The following is a 23,751-nucleotide window of genomic DNA, read 5'->3' on the forward strand; positions in this document are numbered from 1 at the left end:
TGGTGTGGATTGTCATCAAATCTGCCACTTTTGGGATGTAGTCTAATAATAGGAGGCAAATAATCAGTTATTTGGGCGTAGATTGTATCCAGTTGTAGATTTATTTTTGACATGCTGTCATAAAAAGGCAGTTTATTTTAAATGCAGGTCTATTAGCTGCCCGGTAAACTGCCTGACTCAAACAGACTCAACTTAAGTCAAGTCAAGTCAACTTTATTTATAGAGCACGTTTACAACAACTTTTAAATTGAACCAAAGTGCTGTACAGGTTAAAAAGCGTAGAGCAAAAAAACACAAAAAGAAAAAACAAACAAGGACTATAAACAATAAATGAGCCAAACAAGATAGTGCAAAAGCAATACGGCAAAAGGGGTCGAATAAAAAGTAAAAATGGCAAAATAAAAATAATAATAATAAAAGTGCGACAAATTGAAAAAAAAATAAATCGAAGGGGGTCGGGGGTGAGAGGAAACTAGAAATAGTGGCCCAGTGGGCGGACTCAGCTCAGGTCAAAGGCCAGCAAGAAGAGGTAGGTCTTAAGAAGGGTTTTGAAGACCCCCAGGCTCTGGGCTGACTTAAACAACTTAAATGTGCATGACTCAATTATTAACTTGTTTACGTCAACAATAATGTAATAAATTATATTCAACAATTAACATATTAAATAGGGATCTTTATCTTCTATTTTCATCATTGACAAAGGGAATTTATAACAATGTTTATTGCATTTAAGTCGTTTGTTAGTCAATGTTTACATTTGAATGAACAAACACACTGCATGTCTCTCGCATTAACCAGAGATTTCGCAAGTAATTACACCCACATCTATTTTTCTCCTTCTATTTCAAAGGGAGATGCTTGGATCCATTCAGTATTTTTGGGGAAAGCATTATGTCAGGTTTTCAGTGTGTTGAAAATATGCGTTTCAGTGGAAGTCATTGTGCGACCAAAATGTATGTAAGTGTATACTAAAGGAATACCACTGTCCACGCATGCGCGAAGAGCAGGTCACTTCCGAGACTTGCAATATTTTACGACGGAGCTTCTGCTACATCATCCATCCATCCATCCATTTTCTACCGCTTGTCCCTTTTTGGGGTCGCGGGCTGCTATACTTCATGTTTTGTGACATTTATGTTTTGTCAATGTTTTGTATAAAAATAATATCTTACCTAGGAGTATAAAGGAACAAAAATATAAACATGAACAAGGGGTAGTTTTAACAAATTTAGGGATTTTTATCGCCACATTTTCCATCACTTTTACTTTTGTGTCGTTGCAATAAATAAATCAATCAAAGTTTATTTATATAGCCTGTCAGAATAATTGTATCTAAGTGATCACAAAACTTTGTGTTGCCATGAGTTCCCGGCGAGAGGACAAAAGCTGTCTTTGATCCTACCAAGCAGAAGGCTTGTAAAACTCCACTGTGTACGATGAGAAGCGACATGAAGGTGTTGGTTTCTTTCTTCTATTGTAATCCACAGGAAGATTTTGTCTTGACCCGAGATCTACAAAGCGGAGAGGAAGCAGGACCTGACGCAAGCTCCAGGCATCTTTTCTTTGAACTGTTTTGTGACCGAGGGCAACGGCTGTTTACGACCCCCCTCTCCCCTTAGAAACAGCTGTTGCCATGTAATCAGGGAAAGTCCAAATAAAGGAGGAGGCGTGCAATCTTTCGTCAGAGCGTGGTGGAAGACTGTGCAAAGAGTACAGCCCAGACGTTTCTCCTCAATGAGCTAAATTGAATTCTGTCTCTGTTTAATTCCTTGCTTCTTGTCTGTTTAATAGAAGTCATCAGTGTTTGAACCTGATATAGCCCTTAATCACAAATGACGCACAGTTTCCAAACTAAATACTGTATTCCTAAGTAACTTTTGTTTGGTTTTGTATGTAATATTTTTTATAAAATATTGTTATTCAAATAAAGATTACAAAAGAGAAAACCATGGTAACTGGGACGGCGGGCACGATCGTAACTGCCGTAAAACCATTTGACGGAAGTGACGTGGTCTTTGCGTGTTTGTGGACCGATCGTGTAGTGACAGTCACAGGCCATCGTGAATTTCGACCCACCGACCAAACAAAACTGTTTCCACATAACACTCGCCACACGCATAAGGTGCCGTGACGAACATCGGGATTTTGAACATCAAACAAATTCTAGCGTCCAGACAGTCACACGGAATCTGATGCGCTTTGAACTTTTAATCGCCAAACTTACCCCAACAGCGGGCTCAATTTCAACAATTTAATTCCTCTCCAACTCTCAATTTTCTGTCCTCAGGCTGGTATACTTTTCGGCCACCGGGTGGCGGTAGAGACTCCATGTTTTACCTGAAGAAACCTTACTTCTGACCTTTTCACCTTATTGATCTCATCTTTACTGCTGCTTGGCTGACTTCAGTTCAGAGACGACATGAGCTCCATTTCCAAATTTTTTATTTCATAACGGATTAAAAAACAAAGGACGTTGTTATTGTGAGAATGCTGCAGAGCATTGTCCATCCATCCATCCATTTTCTTCCGCTTATCCGAGGTCAGGTCACGGGGGCAGCAGCCTAAGCAGAGAAGCCCAGACTACCCTCTCCCCAGCCACTTCGTCCAGCTCCTCCCGGGGGATCCCGAGGCGTTCCCAGGCCAGCCGGGAGAGATAGTCTTCCCAACCTGTCCTGGGTCTTCCCCCGTGGCCTCCTACCGGTCGAACTTGTCCGAAACACCTCCCTAGGGAGGCGTTCGGGTGGCATCCTGACCAGATGTCTGAACCACCTCATCTGGCTCCTCTCGATGTGGAGGAGCAGCGGCTTTACTTTGAGCTCCCCCCGGATGACAGAGCTACCCGGCGGAGGAAACTCATTTCGGCCACTTGTACCCGTGATCTTGTCCTTTCGGTCATAACCCAAAGCTCATGACCATAGGTGAGGATGGGAACGTAGATCGACCGGTAAATTGAGAGCTTTGCCTTCCGGCTCAGCTCCTTCTTCACCACAACGGATCGATACAGCGTCCGCATTACTGAAGACGCCGCACCGATCCACCTGTCGATCTCACGATGCACTCTTCCCTCACTCGTGAACAAGACTCCGAGGTACTTGAACTCCTCCACTTGGGGCAAGATCTGCGGACGACCCGCAGAGCATTGTTGTTATTATTATTATTAATACTGCATCATTTTTTTCCACACTCAACTACGTTCACATTTCTCAACTTATTAAAACTATTCCAGGATGAAAACATTCAGTATATTCAGACAAACAATATTACACATCCCCAAACGTATTACTTTATTATTGTATTAATAAAATATATGTATTATTATATTAAATAGTCCACATTTTCAAAACATTAATTGCGTCAAAGTCAAATAAGCTTGTAAGTGTTTTTTGCCTACATTTCCTTACTTGACAGTGGCATAAAGATAACATCAGTCAATGTTTGGCTTCACCGTGTCTAATTTTACTTTCACTTTCCTTTTCTTTGATGATTTGCCCATTAAAAGCGTCTGCCTCACACTTTTCCCCACTTTCAGCACTTTGATCAATCGCATGAATGCTTTCAAGTTAGTTATAAGAGCGGTTGCCCTTCTCGATGCAACACTGTCCGGGAATCGAACCCATGCAAGGCAGAAGCGTGTCCCGTTACTCCACCAGGGACGCCTTACGCTTGGAAGACATAATGGAGGTTCAAATTCAGAAGTGAAATAAAAAGAAGAAAAGTGGGCACGCACTTTCTGCCCTGTCAATCATTATTTGTATGCTTTCTTGAGAGGACTATAATACGATTTAAATTTCATCTTCGTTCCTCTTTCTTTCTTTTTCTTTCTATCCAATAAATAAGTGGGTGAACATTAGAAGAAAACAAACCTCTGATAGGGAAATTTGGCTGCAAACTTGACGCGCCGGTTTTTCTTGTCAGGTCACGTGATTTCCCAGAAAACGCTACTCAAGCATTTACCTAACATGGCCACAAGGAGCGCTCTCTATCAACGATGACGTCACAAAATGCTGACTCCTCATTGGCTCAGGTGGCGCATTCTTAAAAGAGCCTCGACACTTCCTTGTTGGTGTTTCCTGGTTGTTAGTCAGTTTGTCTTTCTCTGCGGGATTAAAAGTGGAAAACATCTTTTTATTTTGTGCTGACATCATGAACTTGTTTTTATTCTGTCTTCTGGTCGTGCAAATGCACAGCGGGGCGCCTGGTAAGTCCTCCTTTTTAAAAAAAAAATACATTTATAAACATTATTCATAAATCCTCTTTGTGCCTCCACTTATTCTGTGAGTTTCTACTTATTAATTCTACTCGTTCTTATCTCATTCAAGCTTATTATTACCTTATCATGATTCGTTTGAAACATATTTATTTACAAAATATAACCTGTCATTTATTTTTAATCCTAACATATTTTACTTTGAGATAACAAGAATAACGTCATTGTTTTAATCTTCATTGTTGTTCAACTTGAACAAATTCACTCACTTTCCTGTCATCTTTAATTGAACTGTGACTGAGGAAATTCTCCTGAAATACATCAATATTATTTTTGTGTTTTATCATTTGTTTAAACTTTGAATGGGATTTATTGAACATATCATTTCCCACTAAAAAAGCTCATACAAATGATGCGAAAATAATTGATGTCTTTTCTTTTAATTAGGACAAACAAAATGCCTAAACAAATGTTTAAATATATAAAAATAATTTTGATAAATACAAGCTTGTTATTAAAGGTTAAATAATTTATTTAACCTCCTGTGACATAAATGTAAAATATTTATTGAGAAATGAAAGTAGTTATTAGTCTGTGTGTTGAGGGTGTGTACAACTTTGGGCGTCTACACATTTGTACTTGACATTATTCATCCTCCATTGGAGAAAAAAAATACGTTTATTTTCAAAATGTACAAACTGTCAACAGATGGCTTATTAAAATAAATGTTAGTAATATTATTATTGTGTTGTATTTTTCATAGACACCATGTGACTGTAGACTGTGATGTCTGGCAGTGTTTGATGTTCACTTTAAGACCCGACTGAAGACTGAATGACATCAAATATTCACACTGCAAGATTGTTGAACATGACACAAAATAATAAAAAGTTGCTCTTCTTTCAGTGATTCACACGCTGAAGTATTTCTACACTTCGTCCTCTCAAGTTCCAAACTTCCCAGAGTTTGTGATTGTTGGTTATGTTGATGAAGTCCAGGTGGTTCACTATGACAGCGAGAGCAGGAAAGCAGAAGCCAAACAGGACTGGATGAACCAAATCACAGAAGAGGATCCAAACTACTGGCAGAGAAACACAGAGATCGGTGTTGTTCAGGAGCAAGTCGACAAAGTCAACATTGAAATTCTTAAGAAGCGTTTCAACCAAACTGGAGGTTTGTTTATCTTGAACTTTCTACTATTCAAATATATTTGAAGTACTCTTTTTATACTGTAGTAAAAACACACATTACTGCACTGACACTTGTCTCTGTCCATCCCATAATATTCTACATAAAACACATTGTGTGTGTTTCACTCTGCTTTACAACACTTTGTGTCTCTCAGGTGTTCACATTGTCCAGAGGATGTATGGATGTGAATGGAATGATGAGACTGATGAAGTTAAAGGTTGGCATCAGGAAGGTTATGATGGAGAAGATTTCATATCGTTGGACATGAAGACATGGACATGGACTGCAGCAAAACAACAAGCTTTCCCCACCAAACTCAAGAGGGACCAGGACATACTTAGACTAGACAACCAAAAGTATTACTACACTGAGGAATGTCCTTCTTACTTGAAGAAGTATGTGAAGTATGGCAAGGAGGTCCTAATGAGAACAGGTAGAAACACACCTTGTACTTTCACCTTTTAACATGTTAGCACGCCTCCTATAGGAACATTAATGACATTACACTCTGTCTCTTTATACTTTTCTTTGTCACTTTCTCTCCATTCTCTTCTTTCTCTCCATCTTTACCTTCATTCTCTTCTTTCTCTCCATCGTTACCTTCATTCTCTTCTTTCTCTCCATCGGTACCTTCATTCTCTTCTTTCTCTCCATCTTTACCTTTATTCTCTTCTTTCTTTCCATCTTTACCTTTATTCTCTTCTTTCTTTCCATCTTTACCTTTATTCTCACCTTTTTTCCATCTTTACCTTAATTTTCTATTTTTCTCCATCTTTACTTTCATTCTCACCTTCTCTCCATCTTTACCTTCATTCTTTTTTCTCAATCTTTACCTTTATTCTCTTCTTTCTTTCCATCTTTACCTTTATTCTCTTATTTCTTTCCATATTTACCTTTATTCTCACCTTTTCTCTATCTTTACTTTCATTCTCTTTCTCTCCATCTTTGCCTTCATTTTTTTTTCTCAATCTTTACCTTTATTCTCTTCTTTCTTTCCATCTTTACCTTCATTCTCTTATCTTTACCTTTATTCTCTTCTTTCTTTCCATCTTTACCTTTATTCTCTTAATCTTTACCTTTATTCTCTTCTTTCTTTCCATCTTTACCTTCATTCTCTTAATCTTTACCTTTATTCTCTTCTGTCTTTCCATCTTTACCTTTATTCTCTTCTTTCTTTCCATCGTTACCTTTATTCTCACCTTTTCTCTATCTTTACTTTTATTCTCACCTTCCCTCCATCTTTACCTTCATTCTCTTTCTCTCCATCTTTACCTTCATTCTTTTTTTCTCAATCTTTACCTTTATTCTCTTCTTTCTTTCCCTCTTTACCTTCATTCTCTTAATCTTTACCTTTATTCTCTTCTTTCTTTCCATCGTTACCTTTATTCTCCTAATCTTTGCCTTTATTCTCACCTTTTCCCCATCTTTACTTTCATTCTCACCTTCTCTCCATCTTTACCTTCATTCTCTTTATCTCCATCTTTACCTTCGTTCTTTTTTTCTCAATCTTTACATTTATTCTCTTCTTTCTTTCCATCTTTACTTTCATTCACTTTTTTCTCTCATCTTTTCTTTCATTCTTTTTCTTCTCACAATCTTTACCTTCATTCTTCTTTTTTTCCATCTTTACCTCCACTCACACCTTCTCTCCATCTTTACCTTCATTCTCTCTTTTCCCCTTCATTCTTTCTTTTTTCTCTCCACTTTTACCTTCCCTCTCTTTTTTCTCTCCATCTTCATGCTCACATTCACTCCATCTTTAACTTCATTCTCTTTCTTTCCATACTTACATTTATTCTCACCTTCTCTCCATCTTCATCTCCGTTCACACCTTCCATCCATCTTCACCTCCGATCACACCATCTTTACCTCCATTTCCAACTTCTCTCCATTTTCACTTCCGTTCACAACTTCTCTCCATCTTCACCTCCGTTCACAACTTCTCTCCATTTTACCTCTGTTCACACCTCTCCATTGTATCTTCTTTTTGTCCTTTTCTTTCCATCTTCACCTCCGTTCACACCTTCTCTCCATCTTCACCTCCGTTCACACCTTCTCTCCACGTTGTCTTCTGTCCACACGTGACATCACTTCCTGTGCAGAGCTTCCAGAGGTGTTCCTCCTCCAGAAGACGCCGTCCTCTCCGGTCACCTGCATGGCGACAGGTTTCTACCCCGACCTAGCCGACCTGTTTTGGAGGAAAGACGGCGAGCAGATGTTCGAGGACGTGGAGCACAGAGAGCTGCTCCCCAACCACGACGGAACCTTCCAGATGTCGGTGGAGCTGAAAGTGGAGGTGACGGCCGACGTGGAGGGCAAGTACGAATGTGTGTTCCAGCTGTCTGGCGTCGAGGAGGACTTGGTCACCAAGCTGGAGAGAAGAAGCATCCTGAGCAACGCAAGCCATGAAGGTGAGAAAGACACATTTAGTTGGAGATGTTTCCTATCACAAGTCCACCTGTCGCCATTATTGATCCGTGTGGCCGTTATTGATCCGTGTCACCATGACAACGATTAATGTCTGCATGCAAAGTAGTCATGAAGGTTTCCTCTTCATGCTTTGTCACTCCACTTGTGCTTTTTGCTCTCAACAGACCACTGGAGCGTCGCCATCGGTGCCACGGCGGCGGTCGTGGCTGTGGCGGCCCTCCTGGCGGCCATCTTCCTCGTCAGGCGACACAGACAAGGTGAGGAACACAGATTTCCTTCTTTTACTTGTCATCATTTTTTTTCTTCTTCTTTTCTTCTTTTTCTTTTCATTCTTCACTTTCTTATTCTTTTCATTCTTCACTTTCTTTTTCTTCTTTCGCCCTTTCTCTTTTTCTTCTTCTTCTTCCCCTTTTTCTTATTTTTTTCCCCCTTTTTCCTCCTCCTCCTCCTCAAAGATCCACAGAGACAGAGCACCCACTCTCACATAGAAACACAGCGTGACGTGAGGAAAAAGTCCATTTCACCTTTTGTTTCTCTGTCATTTCAGCCAAATACGATCCAGCTCGTAAGTAAAACATATTTTCTTTGAGCCGCAAGAAACAAAGCCGTGGTGAAGCATCACTCATATGAAGGTCTGATGCAGACGTTTGTGACAAGTTTAGCCTGAAAATCCCAACTTTCACAATAAAAGACAGGGTTTCCATCCATCAATACGCCACACTTTATATCGAACTTTTGACATGAGTCCTCATGATGAGGATCGACCAAATGAGACATCAAGTGTGCACATTCAGTTTTGCTGACTCATCAAGAATGTATCTTAGTCAGGAAGTAGAAGATCAGCACTCTGCTTCTTGATGTTTCTAAGTCACCCCTCAAAGATCTGATGTGAGTGATGAGGCACCTTCTGGATGTTCTTCCTCCACCAGTGTGAGGTGTTTGCTTAGCGGGAGTAACCGGCTCACGGTGCGTTTGTCCCACAGCTCGCCACGGCGGGGCCGAGCTCCCCGAGGACATGCCGGCTGAAGGCTGAGTGGGACGCGGTGAGTTAGCTCACATGGACTGTTTGCATCTCTAAATGTTCTTGGGACTTTGTGTGAAGAAGATGTTCAACTTGGATTCATGTGTGTTTGTTGGGAATGTGCTGAGTCATCTTCTTCCTCCAGGATGCTTTGTGCACAGAGAGATGTCTCCATGGCTGAGGCACATCATCACACTTGGAGATGAGATGGAGATGTGCTTTCTTCTTCATCCGACTGCTTCTCTTGTTATACCATAGATTCTTCTTTGGCTGTTGGTGGCTTGATTAGAAAAATAAGTTGGTTGCTATGAAATCATTCGGGGCTCGCGTTTCATAACTTTGACATCATGACAAGGATTTCCTCTTTCTTTGAATCACCGCTGCTTGTGATCAATATCACATTGTGTCACATCTCTGTCAATAAATTCCGTTTGTTGTCCGCCACGGGCAAGACCAAAGAGCTGCCGAAGATTGTAGACCCGCACAAGACCGGAATGGACTACAAGACCATTAGCTTGACCAACTGCAGGCATAATGCCGGGTTTATTTTGTAACATGTGCTTTTATTTTGACACTGATCAAACTGGATCACAGGCACATAAAAAAAATATTATCTTAGCATCAGCGTTCACTAATGATGACAAAGACAAAAAGGTTGTGAAATCTTCCCAAATTGTAAAAGACATAAAGACAAAATAAAAACCACAGTAATGACTCTTTTTTCCCCCTAAATTTTTATCCTTTGCACGTTTCATGTTTTTTCGTATGTTCTATTTTTTTGGTAATTATTTTGCTTCAATTTATAAAGACTGTTGGAAAATTAAAGTGAACAAATATGTTCATGTACATATTTTGAAAAACATGTTTACTTGCATTTTCTGATTGTTTGACTTTATTTGTGTCATAGTTTTTGTTGAAATAAAGTTTGACAAAAAAAAGAGCCGTGATTGGTCAGCTTGTCACATCATTTCCGGGGTTTTGCACAGCCCACCTTAGCTAACGTCTTCTAAGTGAATTGACTGAATTCTGTTACAAATTCCCACTTTTTCATTTGTGTTTTATCTTTATCAATGTGTTTTATATACCTGCCACATGTCTTATCTGTGTACTTTCAGCCATAGCATTGTTTTCAGTATTTACTCATTATTATTGCATTTGTCTTAAAGCACAGATCAAAATTGGCAACCATAAATCATGAAGCATTCGATACAATGTCAATACATCTTTCTATTCTATTCTAACCTAATTCTAGATTGTGGCAGACTACATGTAATATGTAAAATTGTCAATTGTTCTTTGAGTGCAATAAGAAAAGTGTACGCCTTGGTTTGTTAGTGTTTTTCCATGTTTAATGTTGAGTTCCTGTCCTGCACACCTTTTTTGTAGTTCCACTTCCTTTTGAGTGTCCTGCAGCAGCTTTATTTTGTCTCCCTGTGTTTAGTCGTCGCTATTTAAGTCTACGGTGCACTGCAAAAACTGATATCTAAGTAAGAATAAATATCTCAAATAAGGGTGACATTTGCTTATTTTCTGTCTGTTAAGATAATTCTTCTCACTAAGCAGATTTTATGTTAGAGTGTTTTACTTGTTTTAAGTGTGTTGGTCCTAAATGATCTCAGTAAGATATAACAGCTTGTTGCTGAGATTTGATGACCTATATTGAGTAAAACATGCTTGAAACTAGAATATCAACTGTTGCAAAGCTGTGTCATCAACACTCACAAGTATAAACTACTTTTTTAAAGTAATAATTTCTTACTTCAAGCATGAAAAAAAAAAATCATGCGCATATCATTATGTCAAGATAATGGCACTAGCATTTACTTCATTTAAGAATATTTTTCAACATATTGGACAAAAAGGTATCTTTTTTTCTATCAAGAAAAGTGCACTTGTTATTAGTGAGAATATACTTATTTTAAGGTGTTTTTGGGTTCATTGAGGTTAGCTAATTTTACTTGTTTTGGAAAGTCCTGACAAGCCACATGTTCTTGTTCTATTGGCAGATAATTTTGCTTAGTTCAAGTAAAATACCCCTCATTTTTGTATTTTTTTTTCTTGTTTTTGAACACTGACTTTTTGCAGTGTGCTGTGGTCTTTGTCGGGAGATTGTTAAAAGTATGTATGCTGTTGAACGCTGTTCCCTCGTCTGACGCTTCCAAGTAAGTATGTTTCCGCATAGTCTTTTTTTCAATGCCGATAACTCCACTTTAAATGAGAAGTTTAAACCGGCAACTGCAGTGAATGGTGAGTCATGTGTTTCAGTAAAACGTAGATATATTTGTCTCTCTCAGAAAATGTAACTTTTATGGCAAACGTGCGCCCTTCTCTCTAATTGAGTCAAAAGTTAAATATCTCCCTCTCGTCACCACTAAACATGAAAAATACGAACTTTCTAACTCGCTCAAACTCGGTCATTTCTCCACCAATTTGAAATCTAAGAACACCAGAACGTTCCCCAAAGGCTTCAGGCGCTGACATTGTTGTCTAGAAGTGGATATTTCGAAGCGTCTGGCCACGATCTGACTTTGCTTGACATGATGGTTTTCTAAAATCACACAGGAGATGCTTTGTCCTGAGGAAGATGGCTACCCACCAGCTGCAGCCAATGAGGGGAACTCCTTTGAAGTCACATGACAGTCCCTCCCAGCCACAACACACAACACCAATCACCTTTCAGACACGGTACGTTCACGAACATGGGACCTCTGATTTTAAATGTCGTTATAATACTGTAACATGTCTTTATTATATTATCCCTACGTCAAAGATGAAACATTAAAGATGAAGTAAATGTGTGGTTGATGGTAGAACATTTAGAGTTGTGTTCTCAGATTTAGCAGTGGCCAGTAGCGTTATAAAAACGTCCTAAAGTAAACACGTTGCAGGGGGAACTATTTAAGTGAGACACACAACAACGCTGTCGGATCTCGAGTGTGGAATTACATAACTTGTTGTTAAAGTCGGTATACAAATAAAACGAGTAATAATGACACATTAAATAAATTATTAAAACTTTAATAAAACTAATATGTATTTAATTCAAATTATGTATTGACACATTTAAGGACTTATTTAAATATATATTTAATCGTGTCCCATTTCAGTGCATCTTCCGGCTGAAAAAATGTTGAGTGAACTTGTGCAACATCGCCCTCTGCTGGACTCCAGCATTATTTTTCAATGCCGTTAACTCCACTTTCAATGAGAAGTTTAAACCGGCAACTGCAGTGTGTCACGTGTTTCAGTAAAACGTATTGTCTTCTCTCAGAAAATGTAACTTTTATGGCAAACGTGCGTCCCATTTCGCCTTTGCTGGCCCTAAAAGCCACACAAGTCACCATTCTCTCTAATTGAGTCTAAAGTTAAATATCTCTCTCTCGTCACCACTAAACATGAAAAATTCGAACTTTGTAACTCGCTCAAACTCGGCCATTTCTCCACCAATTTGAAATCTAAGAACACCAGAACGTTCCCCAAAGCCTTCAGGCGCTGACGTTGTTGTCTAGAAGTGGATATTTCGAAGCGTCTGGCCACGATCTGACTTTGCTTGACATGATGGTTTTCTAAAATCACACAGGAGATGCTTTGTCCTGAGGAAGATGGCTACCCACCAGCTGCAGCCAATGAGGTGAACTCCTTTGAAGTCACATGACAGTCCCTCCCAGCCACAACACTTCCTCATTCTCCACCAATCACCTTTCAGACACGGTACGTTCACGAACATGGGACCTCTGAAGTTAAATGTCGTTATAATACTGTAACATGTCTTTATAATATTATCCCTACGTCAAAGATGAAACGTTAAAGATGAAGTAAATATGTGGTTGATGCTAGAACATTTAGAGTTGTGTTCTCAGGTTAAGCAGTGGCTAGTAGCGTTATAATCGTTGCAGGGGGAATGATTTAAGTGAGACACACAACAGAACGCTGTCAGATCTCGAGTGTGGAATGACATAACTTGCTGTTGAAGTCGGTATAAAAATAACACGAGTAACTTTACAGATCTTATATTTAAAGTTAATTTTTGTAACGGATGAGAGTGCAACAGTACGATCTTTAAACAGTAACTGAACGTAGATTATTTTTTTTAAATTTTTTGTAAACTTTGTTACCATATTTTGTGCTTACTTATTTATTTTTGATTGTGTTTAAAGTGTACACAGATTACATCCTTTTACTAAAATAGGGACGTTTGTCGAAGATGGAACACATTATCCACAATTCCAACATTTATTATGGGTGTTCCAAAAAACTATTTTCTCCAATTGCGAACCCATTTCAAGAACCAATTAGATGTGTAATTGGAGGGTCCACTCAGACTGTACTTGGTACTTATTTAAGTTTATTACATTACGCTGTCATTAATTTGGAAGGAAACAATTTGTACTAGTATACCTTTCTTTTATTACTTTATGAACTATTTTTTTCATCGGGAAACAACAATTCGTAGTTCTTGTGTCTTTTTATTACTTTTATTTATTAATGACATTTATTTCCTTCTGTTTCTATTTTGCAGCAAATTGGATTAACCACACAATTTTCCCTTTGGGAATTAATAAAGTAGTTAAATAAGTGTTTTACCATCTTATTAAACAAACAATTAAACATAAATAAATGAATAAATATGTTATTTATATTTTGTTGTGTTGGAGAAGCTGCTACTCTGACTAATGTCAGTGCCGCGTATGGAGATTGAAGTGCAACATAGGTGGTAAAAACATGTTTTTGCACTTGATAACATTGAATATGTCCACTTTTCCTTTTTTATGTGGTGTGGATTGTCATCAAATCTGCCACTTTTGGGATGTAGTCTAATAATAGGAGGCAAATAATCAGTTATTTGGGCGTGGATTGTATCCAGTTGTAGATTTATTTTTGGCATGCTGTCATAAAAAGGCAGTTTATTTTAAATGCAGGTCTATTAGCTGCCCGGTAAACTGCCTGACTCAAACAGACTCAACTTAAGTCAAGTCAAGTCAACTTTATTTATATAGCACGTTTACAACAACTTTTAAATTGAACCAAAGTGCTGTACAGGTTAAAAAGCATAGAGCAAAAAAACCAACAAAGAACATAAACAATAAATGAGCCAAACAAGATAGTGCAAAAGCAATACGGCAAAAGGGGTCGAATAAAAAGTAAAAATGGCAAAATAAAAATAATAATAATAAAAGTGCGACAAATTGAAAAAAAACTAAATCGAAGGGGGTCGGGGGTGAGGGGGGACTAGAAATAGTGGCCCAGTGGGCGGACTCAGCTCAGGTCAAAGGCCAGCAAGAAGAGGTAGGTCTTAAGAAGGGTTTTGAAGACCCCCAGGCTCTGGGCTGACTTAAACAACTTAAATGTGCATGACTCAATTATTAACTGGTTGACGTCAACAATAATGTAATGAATTATATTCAACAATTAACATATTAAATAGGGATCTTTATCTTCTATTTTCATCATTGACAAAGGGAATTTATAACAATGTTTATTGCATTTAAGTCGTTTGTTAGTCGATGTTTACATTTGAATGAACAAACACACTGTATGTCCCTCGCATTAACCAGAGATTTCGCAAGTAATTACACCCACATCTATTTTTCTCCTTCTATTTCAAAGGGAGATGCTTGGATCCATTCAGTATTTGTGGGGAAAGCATTATGTCAGGTTTTCAGTGTGTTGAAAATATGCGTTTCAGTGGAAGTCATTGTGCGACCAAAATGTATGTAAGTGTATACTAAAGGAATACCACTGTCCACGCATGCGCGAAGAGCAGGTCACTTCCGAGACTTGCAATATTTTACGACGGAGCTTCTGCTACATCATCCATCCATCCATTTTCTTCCGCTTGTCCCTTTTTGGGGTCGCGGGCTGCTATACATCATGTTTTGTGACATTTATGTTTTGTCAATGTTTTGTATAAAAATAATATCTTACCTGGGAGTATAAAGGAACAAAAATATAAACATGAACAAGGGGTAGATTTAACAAATTTAGGGAGTTTTATCGCCACATTTTCCATCACTTTTACTTTTGTGTCGTTGCAATAAATAAATCAATCAAAGTTTATTTATATAGCCTGTCAGAATAATTGTATCTAAGTTATCACAAAACTTTGTGTTGCCATGAGTTCCCGGCGAGAGGACAAAAGCTGTCTTTGATCCTACCAAGCAGAAGGCTTGTAAAACTCCACTGTGTACGATGAGAAGCGACATGAAGGTGTTGGTTTCTTTCTTCTATTGTAATCCACAGGAAGATTTTGTCTTGACCCGAGATCTACAAAGCGGAGAGGAAGCAGGACCTGACGCAAGCTCCAGGCATCTTTTCTTTGAACTGTTTTGTGACAGAGAGCAACGGCTGTTTACGACCCCCCTCTCCCCTTAGAAACAGCTGTTGCCATGTAATCAGGGAAAGTCCAAATAAAAGAGGAGGCGTGCAATCTTTCGTCAGAGCGTGGTGGAAGACTGTGCAAAGAGTACAGCCCAGACGTTTCTCCTCAATGAGCTAAATTGAATTCTGTCTCTTTTTAATTCCTTGCTTCTTGTCTGTTTAATAGAAGTCATCAGTGTTTGAACCTGATATAGCCCTTAATCACAAATGACGCACAGTTTCCAAAATAAATACTATATTCCTAAGTAACTTTTGTTTTGTTTTGTATGTAATCTTTTTTATAATATATTGTTATTCAAATAAAGATTACAAAAGAGAAAACCATGGTAACTGGGATGGCGGGCACGATTGTAACTGCCGTAAAACCATTTGACGGAAGTGACGTGGTCTTTGCGCGTTTGTGGACCGATCGTGTAGTGACAGTCACAGGCCATCGTGAATTTCGACCCACCGACCGAACAAAACTGTTTCCACATAACACTCGCCACACGCATAAGGTGCCGTGACGAACATCGGGATTTTGAACATCAAACAAATTGTATCGTCCAGACAGTCACACGGAATCCGATGCGCTTTGAACTTTTAATTGCCAAATTTACCCCAACAATTTAATTCCTCTCCAACACTGTCATTCTTCTGTCCTCAGGCTGGTATACTTTTCGGCCACCGGGTGGCGGTAGAGACTCCATGTTTTACCTGAAGAAACCTTACTTCTGACCTTTTCACCTTATTGATCTCATCTTTACTGCTGCTTGGCTGACTTCAGTTCAGAGACGACATGAGCTCCATTTTCAAATTTTTTATTTCATAACGGATTAAAAAACAAAGAACGTTGTTATTGTGAGAATGCTGCAGAGCATTGGCCATCCATCCATCCATTTTCTTCCGCTTATCCGAGGTCAGGTCGCGGGGGCAGCAGCCTAAGCAGGGAAGCCCAGACTACCCTCTCCCCAGCCACTTCGTCCAGCTCCTCCCGGGGGATCCCGAGGCGTTCCCAGGCCAGCCGGGAGAGATAGTCTTCCCAACCTGTCCTGGGTCTTCCCCCGTGGCCTCCTACCGGTCGAACTTGTCCGAAACACCTCCCTAGGGAGGCGTTCGGGTGGCATCCTGACCAGATGCCCAAACCACCTCATCTGGCTCCTCTCGATGTGGAGGAGCAGCGGCTTTACTTTGAGCTCCCCCCGGATGACAGAGCTACCCGGCGGAGGAAACTCATTTCGGCCGCTTGTACCCGTGATCTTGTCCTTTCGGTCATAACCCAAAGCTCATGACCATAGGTGAGGATGGGAACGTAGATCGACCGGTAAATTGAGAGCTTTGCCTTCCGGCTCAGCTCCTTAATCACCACAACGGATCGATACAGCGTCCGCATTACTGAAGACGCCGCACCGATCCGCCTGTCGATCTCACGATGCACTCTTCCCTCACTCGTGAACAAGACTCCGAGGTACTTGAACTCCTCCACTTGGGGCAAGATCTGCGGACGACCCGCAGAGCATTGTTGTTATTATTATTATTATTAATACTGCATCATTTTTTTCCACTCAACTACTTTCACATTTCTCAACTTATTAAAACTATTCCAGGATGAAAACATTCAGTATATTCAGACAAACAATATTACACATCCCCAAACGTATTACTTTATTATTGTATTAATAAAATATATGTATTATTATATTAAATAGTCCACATTTTCAAAACATTAATTGGGTCAAAGTCAAATAAGCTTGTAAGTGTTTTTTGCCAACATTTCCTTACTTGACAGTGGCATAAAGATAACAGCAGTCAATGTTTGGCTTCACCGTGACTCATTTTACTTTCACTTTCCTTTTCTTTGATGATTTGCCCACCAAAAGCGTCTGCCTCACACTTTTCCCCACTTTCAGCACTTTGATCAATCGCATGAATGCTTTCAAGTTAGTTATAAGAGCGGTTGCCCTTCTCGATGCAACACTGTCCGGGAATCGAACCCATGCAAGGCAGAAGCGTCTCCCGTTACTCCACCAGGGACGCCTTACGCTTGGAAGACATAATGGAGGTTCAAATTCAGAAGTGAAATAAAAAGAAGAAAAGTGGGCACGCACTTTCTGCCCTGTCAATCATTATTTGTATGCTTTCTTGAGAGGACTATAATACGATTTAAATTTCATCTTCGTTCCTCTTTCTTTCTTTTTCTTTCTATCCAATGAATAAGTGGGTGAACATTAGAAGAAAACAAACCTCTGATAGGGAAATTTGGCTGCAAACTTGACGCGCCGGTTGTTCTTGTCAGGTCACGTGATCTCCCAGAAAACGCTACTGAAGCATTTACCTGACATGGCCCCAAGGGGCGCTCTCTATCGACGATGACGTCACAGAATGCTGACTCCTCATTGGCTCAGGTGGCGCATTCTTAAAAGTGCCTCGACACTTCCTTGTTGGTGTTTCCTGGTTGTTAGTCAGTTTGTCTTTCTCTGCGGGATTTAAAGTGGAAAACATCTTTTTATTTTCTGCTGACATCATGAAATTGTTTTTATTCTGTCTTTTGGTCGTGCAAATGCACAGCGGGGCGCCTAGTAAGTCCTCCTTCTTTTTTTTTTTTAATTTTAATATAAATTTATAAACATTATTCATAAATCCTCTTTGTGCTTTCACTTATTCTGTGAGTTTCTACTCATTAATTCTACTCGTTCTTATCTTAATCAAGCTTATTATTACCTTATCATGATTTGTTTGAAACATATTTATTTACAAAATATAACCTGTCATTTATTTTTAATCCTAACATTTTTTACTTTGAGATAACAAGAATAACGTCATTGTTTTCATCTTCATTGTTGTTCAACTTGAACAAATTCCCTCACTTTCCTGTCATCTTTAATTTAACTGTGACTGAGGAAATTCTCCTGAAATACATCAATATTATTTTTGTGTTTTATCATTTGTTTAAACTTTGAATGGGATTTATTGAACATATCATTTCCCACTAAAAAAGCTCATACAAATGATGCGAAAATAATTGATGTCTTTTCTTTTAATTAGGACAAACAAAATGCATAAACAAATGTTTAGATATACACAAATAATTTTGAAAAATACAAACTTGTTATTAAAGGTTAAGCAATTTATTTAACCTCCTGTGACATAAATGTAAAATATTTATTGAGAAATGAAAGTAGTTATTAGTCTGTGTGTTGAGGGTGTGTACAACTTTGGGCGTCTACACATTTGTACTTGACATTATTCATCCTCCATTGGAGAAAAAAAAATACATTGATTTTCAAAATGTACAAACTGTCAACAGATGGCTTATTAAAATAAATGTTAGTAATATTATTATTGTGTTGTATTTTTCATAGACACCATGTGACTGTAGACTGTGATGTCTGGCAGTGTTTGATGTTCACTTTAAGACCCGACTGAAGACTGAATGACATCAAATATTCACACTGCAAGATTGTTCAAAATGACACAAAATAACAAAAAGTTGCTCTTCTTTCAGTGATTCACACGCTGAAGTATTTCTACACTTCGTCCTCTCAAGTTCCAAACTTCCCAGAGTTTGTGATGGTTGGTTATGTTGATGAAGTCCAGGTGGTTCACTATGACAGCGAGAGCAGGAAAGCAGAAGCCAAACAGGACTGGATGAACCAAATCACAGAAGAGGATCCAAACTACTGGCAGAGACAAACAGAGATCTGTGTTGCTCAGGAGCAAGTCGACAAAGTCAGCATTGAAAATCTTAAGAAGCGTTTCAACCAAACTGGAGGTTTGTTTATCTTGAACTTTCTACCATTCAAATATATTTGAAGTACTCTTTTTATACTGTAGTAAAAACACACATTACGGCACTGACACTTGTCTCTGTCCATCCCATAATATTCTACATAAAACACATTGTGTGTGTTTCACTCTGCTTTACAACACTTTGTGTCTCTCAGGTGTTCACACTTACCAGTGGATGTATGGATGTGAATGGAATGATGAGACTGATGAAGTTAAAGGTTGGCATCAGGAAGGTTATGATGGAGAAGATTTCATGTCGTTGGACATGAAGACATGGACATATACTGCAGCAAAACAACAAGCTTTCCTCTCCAAACTCAAGTGGGACCAGGACATACTTACACTAGACCACCAAAAGTATTACTACACTGAGGAATGTCCTTCTTACTTGAAGAAGTATGTGAAGTATGGCAAGGAGGTCCTAATGAGAACAGGTAAAAACACACCTTGTACTTTCACCTTTTAACATGTTAGCACGCCTCCTATAGGAACATTACTGACATTACACTCTGTCTCTTTATACTTTTCTTTGTCACTTTCTCTCCATTCTCTTCTTTCTCTCCATCTTTACCTTCATTCTCTTCTTTCTCTCCATCGTTACCTTCATTCTTTTCTTTCTCTCCATCGGCACCTTCATTCTCTTCTTTCTCTCCATCTTTACCTTTATTCTCTTCTTTCTTTCCATCTTTACCTTTATTCTCTTCTTTCTTTCCATCTTTACCTTTATTCTCTTCTTTCTTTCCATCTTTACCTTTATTCTCACCTTTTTTCCATCTTTACCTTAATTTTCTATTTTTCTCCATATTTACTTTCATTCTCACCTTCTCTCCATCTTTACCTTCATTCTTTTTTCTCAATCTTTACCTTTATTCTCTTCTTTCTTTCCATCTTTACCTTTATTCTCTTCTTTCTTTCCATCTTTACCTTTATTCTCACCTTTTCTCTATCTTTACTTTCATTCTCTTTCTCTCCATCTTTGCCTTCATTCTTTTTTTTCTCAATCTTTACCTTTATTCTCTTCCTTCTTTCCATCTTTACCTTCATTCTCTTAATCTTTACCTTTATTCTCTTCTTTCTTTCCATCTTTACCTTTATTCTCACCTTTTCTCCATCTTTACCTTCATTCTCTTTCTCTCTATCATTACCTTCATTCTTTTTTTCTCAATCTTTACCTTTATTTTCTTCTTTCTTTCCATCTTTACCTTCATTCTCTTAATCTTTACCTTTATTCTCTTCTTTCTTTCCATCTTTACCTTCATTCTCTTAATCTTTACCTTTATTCTCTTCTTTCTTTCCATCTTTACCTTCATTCTCTAAATCTTTACCTTTATTCTCTTCTGTCTTTCCATCTTTACCTTTATTCTCTTCTTTCTTTCCATCTTTACCTTTATTCTCACCTTTTCTCTATCTTTACTTTTATTCTCACCTTCCCTCCATCTTTACCTTCATTCTCTTTCTCTCCATCTTTACCTTCATTCTTTTTTTCTCAATCTTTACCTTTATTCTCTTCTTTCTTTCCATCTTTACCTTCATTCTCTTAATCTTTACCTTTATTCTCTTCTTTCTTTCCATTGTTCCCTTTATTCTCACCTTTTCTCCATCTTTACCTTCATTCTCTTTCTCTCCATCATTACCTTCATTCTTTTTTTCTCAATCTTTACCTTTATTTTCTTCTTTCTTTCCATCTTTACCTTCATTCTCTTAATCTTTACCTTTATTCTCTTCTTTCTTTCCATCTTTACCTTCATTCTCTTAATCTTTACCTTTATTCTCTTCTTTCTTTCCATCTTTACCTTCATTCTCTTAATCTTTACCTTTATTGTCTTCTGTCTTTCCATCTTTACCTTTATTCTCTTCTTTCTTTCCATCTTTACCTTTATTCTCACCTTTTCTCTATCTTTACTTTTATTCCCACCTTCCCTCCATCTTTACCTTCATTCTCTTTCTCTCCATCTTTACCTTCATTCTTTTTTTCTCAATCTTTACCTTTATTCTCTTCTTTCTTTCCATCTTTACCTTCATTCTCTTAATCTTTACCTTTATTCTCTTCTTTCTTTCCATTGTTCCCTTTATTCTCCCCTTTTCTCCATCTTTACCTTCATTCTCTTTCTCTCCATCATTACCTTCATTCTTTTTTTCTCAATCTTTACCTTTATTCTCTTCTTTCTTTCCATCTTTACCTTCATTCTCTTAATCTTTACCTTTATTCTCACCTTTTCCCCATCTTTACTTTCATTCTCACCTTCTCTCCATCTTTACCTTCATTCTCTTTATCTCCATCTTTACCTTCATTCTTTTTTTCTCAATCTTTACATTTATTCTCTTCTTTCTTTCCATCTTTACTTTCATTCACTTTTTTCTCTCATCTTTTCTTTCATTCTTTTTCTTCTCACAATCTTTACCTTCATTCTTCTTTTTTTCCATCTTTACCTCCACTCACACCTTCTCTCCATCTTTACCTTCATTCTCTCTTTTCCCCTTCATTCTTTCTTTTTTCTCTCCACTTTTACCTTCTCTCTCTTTTTTCTCTCCATCTTCATGCTCACATTCACTCCATCTTCAACTTCATTCTCTTTCTTTCCATATTTACATTTATTCTCACCTTCTCTCCATCTTCATCTCCGTTCACACCTTCCATCCATCTTCATCTCCATTCACACCTTCCATCCATCTTCACCTCCGTTCACACCATCTTTACCTCCATTTCTAACTTCTCTCCATTTTCACTTCCGTTCACAACTTCTCTCCATCTTCACCTCTGTTCACACCTGTATCTTCTTTTTGTCCTTTTCTTTCCATCTTCACCTCCGTTCACACCTTCTCTCCATCTTCACCTCCGTTCACACCTTCTCCCCACGTTGTCTTCTGTCCACACGTGACATCACTTCCTGTGCAGAGCTTCCAGAGGTGTTCCTCCTCCAGAAGACGCCGTCCTCTCCGGTCACCTGCATGGCGACAGGTTTCTACCCCGACCTAGCCGACGTGTTTTGGAGGAAAGACGGCGAGCAGATGTTCGAGGACGTGGAGCACGGAGAGCTGCTCCCCAACCACGACGGAACCTTCCAGATGTCGGTGGAGCTGAAAGTGGAGGTGACGGCCGACGTGGAGGGCAAGTACGAATGTGTGTTCCAGCTGTCTGGCGTCGAGGAGGACTTGGTCACCAAGCTGGAGAGAAGAAGCATCCTGAGCAACGCAAGCCATGAAGGTGAGAAAGACACATTTAGTTGGAGATGTTTCCTATCACAAGTCCACCTCTCGCCATTAATGATCCGTGTCGTCGTTATTGATCCGTGTCACCATGACAACGCTTAACGTCTGCATGCAAAGTAGTCATGAAGGTTTCCTCTTCATGCTTTGTCACTCCACTTGTGCTTTTTGCTCTCAACAGACCACTGGAGCGTCGCCATCGGTGCCACGGCGGCGGTCGTGGCTGTGGCGGCCCTCCTGGCGGCCATCTTCCTCGTCAGGCGACACAGACAAGGTGAGGAACACAGATTTCCTTCTTTTACTTGTCATTGTTGTTTTTCTTCTTCTTTTCTTGTTTTTCTTTTCATTCTTCACTTTCTTTTTCTTCTTCTTCTTCTTCCCCTTCCCCTTTTTCTTATTCTTTTTTTTCCTTTTTCTTCCTCCTCCTCCTCCTCAAATATCCACAGAGACAGAGCACCCACTCTCACATAGAAACACAGCGTGGCGTGAGGAAAAAGTCAATTTCACCTTTTGTTTCTCTGTCATTTCAGCCCAATACGATCCAGCTCGTAAGTAAAACATATTTTCTTTGAGCCGCAAGAAATAAAGCCGTGGTGAAGCATCACTCATATGAAGGTCTGATGCAGACGTTTGTGACAAGTTTAGCCTGAAAATCCCAACTTTCACAATAAAAGACAGAGTTTCCATCCATCAATATGCCACACTTTATATCGAACTTTTGACATGAGTCCTCATGATGAGGATCGACCAAATGAGACATCAAGTGTGCACATTCAGGTTTGCTGACTCATCAAGAATGTATCCTAGTCAGAAAGTAGAAGATTAGCACTCTGCTTCTTGATGTTTCTAAGTCACCCGTCAAAGATCTGATGTGAGTGATGAGGCACCTTCTGGATGTTCTTCCTCCACCAGTGTGAGGTGTTTGCTTAGCGGGAGTAACCGGCTCACGGTGCGTTTGTCCCACAGCTCGCCACGGCGGGGCCGAGCTCCCCGAGGACATGCCGGCTGAAGGCTGAGTGGGACGCGGTGAGTTAGCTCACATGGACTGTTTGCACCTCTAAATGTTCTTGGGACTTTGTGTGAAGAAGATGTTCAACTTGGATTCATGTGTGTTTGTTGGGAATGTGCTGAGTCATCTTCTTCCTCCAGGATGCTTTGTGCACAGAGAGATGTCTCCATGGCTGAGGCACGTCATCACACTTGGAGATGAGATGGAGATGTGCTTTCTTCTTCATCCGACTGCTTCTCTTGTTATACCATAGATTCTTCTTTGGCTGTTGGTGGCTTGATTAGAAAAATAAGTTGCTTGCTATGAAATCATTCGGGGCTCACGTTTCATCACCTTGACATCATGACAAGGATTTCCTCTGTCTTTGAATCACCGCTGCTTGTGATCAATATCACATTGTGTCACATCTCTGTCAATAAATTCCGTTTGTTGTCCACCACGGGCAAGACCAAAGAGCTGCCGAAGATTGTAGACCCGCACAAGACCGGAATGGACTACAAGACCATCAGCTTGACCAACTGCAGGCATAATGTCGGATTT

The 23,751-nt window shown here is 39.1% G+C and overlaps 2 protein-coding genes across 2 annotated transcripts; both read left to right on the forward strand.

The window, feature by feature from the left end:
• Positions 1-4,143: 4,143 nt before the first annotated feature.
• On the forward strand, positions 4,144-12,504 carry LOC133662605 (class I histocompatibility antigen, F10 alpha chain-like). Its single transcript, XM_062066719.1, has 8 exons — positions 4,144-4,198; positions 5,114-5,380; positions 5,553-5,831; positions 7,501-7,809; positions 7,993-8,085; positions 8,284-8,393; positions 8,812-8,871; positions 12,430-12,504. The coding sequence occupies exons 1-8, from the start codon at positions 4,144-4,146 to the stop codon at positions 12,502-12,504; spliced, it is 1,248 nt and encodes a 415-aa protein (XP_061922703.1).
• A 5,226-nt stretch (positions 12,505-17,730) lies between these two features.
• LOC133662606 (class I histocompatibility antigen, F10 alpha chain-like) lies at positions 17,731-23,218 on the forward strand. The gene is made up of 6 exons (XM_062066720.1): positions 17,731-17,785; positions 18,712-18,978; positions 19,151-19,429; positions 21,892-22,200; positions 22,384-22,476; positions 23,169-23,218. The coding sequence occupies exons 1-6, from the start codon at positions 17,731-17,733 to the stop codon at positions 23,216-23,218; spliced, it is 1,053 nt and encodes a 350-aa protein (XP_061922704.1).
• Positions 23,219-23,751: the final 533 nt, after the last annotated feature.

Source organism: Entelurus aequoreus, linkage group LG12 (assembly GCF_033978785.1).
Source record: "Entelurus aequoreus isolate RoL-2023_Sb linkage group LG12, RoL_Eaeq_v1.1, whole genome shotgun sequence".
NCBI classification, from domain to species: domain Eukaryota; kingdom Metazoa; phylum Chordata; class Actinopteri; order Syngnathiformes; family Syngnathidae; genus Entelurus; species Entelurus aequoreus.

Excerpts from the sequence above, each read along its gene's own strand:
- LOC133662606 (XM_062066720.1), top strand. The coding sequence starts at position 17,731 with ATGAAATTGTTTTTATTCTGTCTTTTGGTCGTGCAAATGCACAGCGGG. Across the intron at positions 17,786-18,711 it reads AATGCACAGCGGGGCGCCTA|TGATTCACACGCTGAAGTAT; the intron begins GTAAGTCCTCCT and ends CTCTTCTTTCAG. Across the intron at positions 19,430-21,891 it reads GGAGGTCCTAATGAGAACAG|AGCTTCCAGAGGTGTTCCTC; the intron begins GTAAAAACACAC and ends CTTCCTGTGCAG.
- LOC133662605 (XM_062066719.1), top strand. The coding sequence starts at position 4,144 with ATGAACTTGTTTTTATTCTGTCTTCTGGTCGTGCAAATGCACAGCGGG. Across the intron at positions 5,832-7,500 it reads GGAGGTCCTAATGAGAACAG|AGCTTCCAGAGGTGTTCCTC; the intron begins GTAGAAACACAC and ends CTTCCTGTGCAG. Across the intron at positions 7,810-7,992 it reads GAGCAACGCAAGCCATGAAG|ACCACTGGAGCGTCGCCATC; the intron begins GTGAGAAAGACA and ends TGCTCTCAACAG.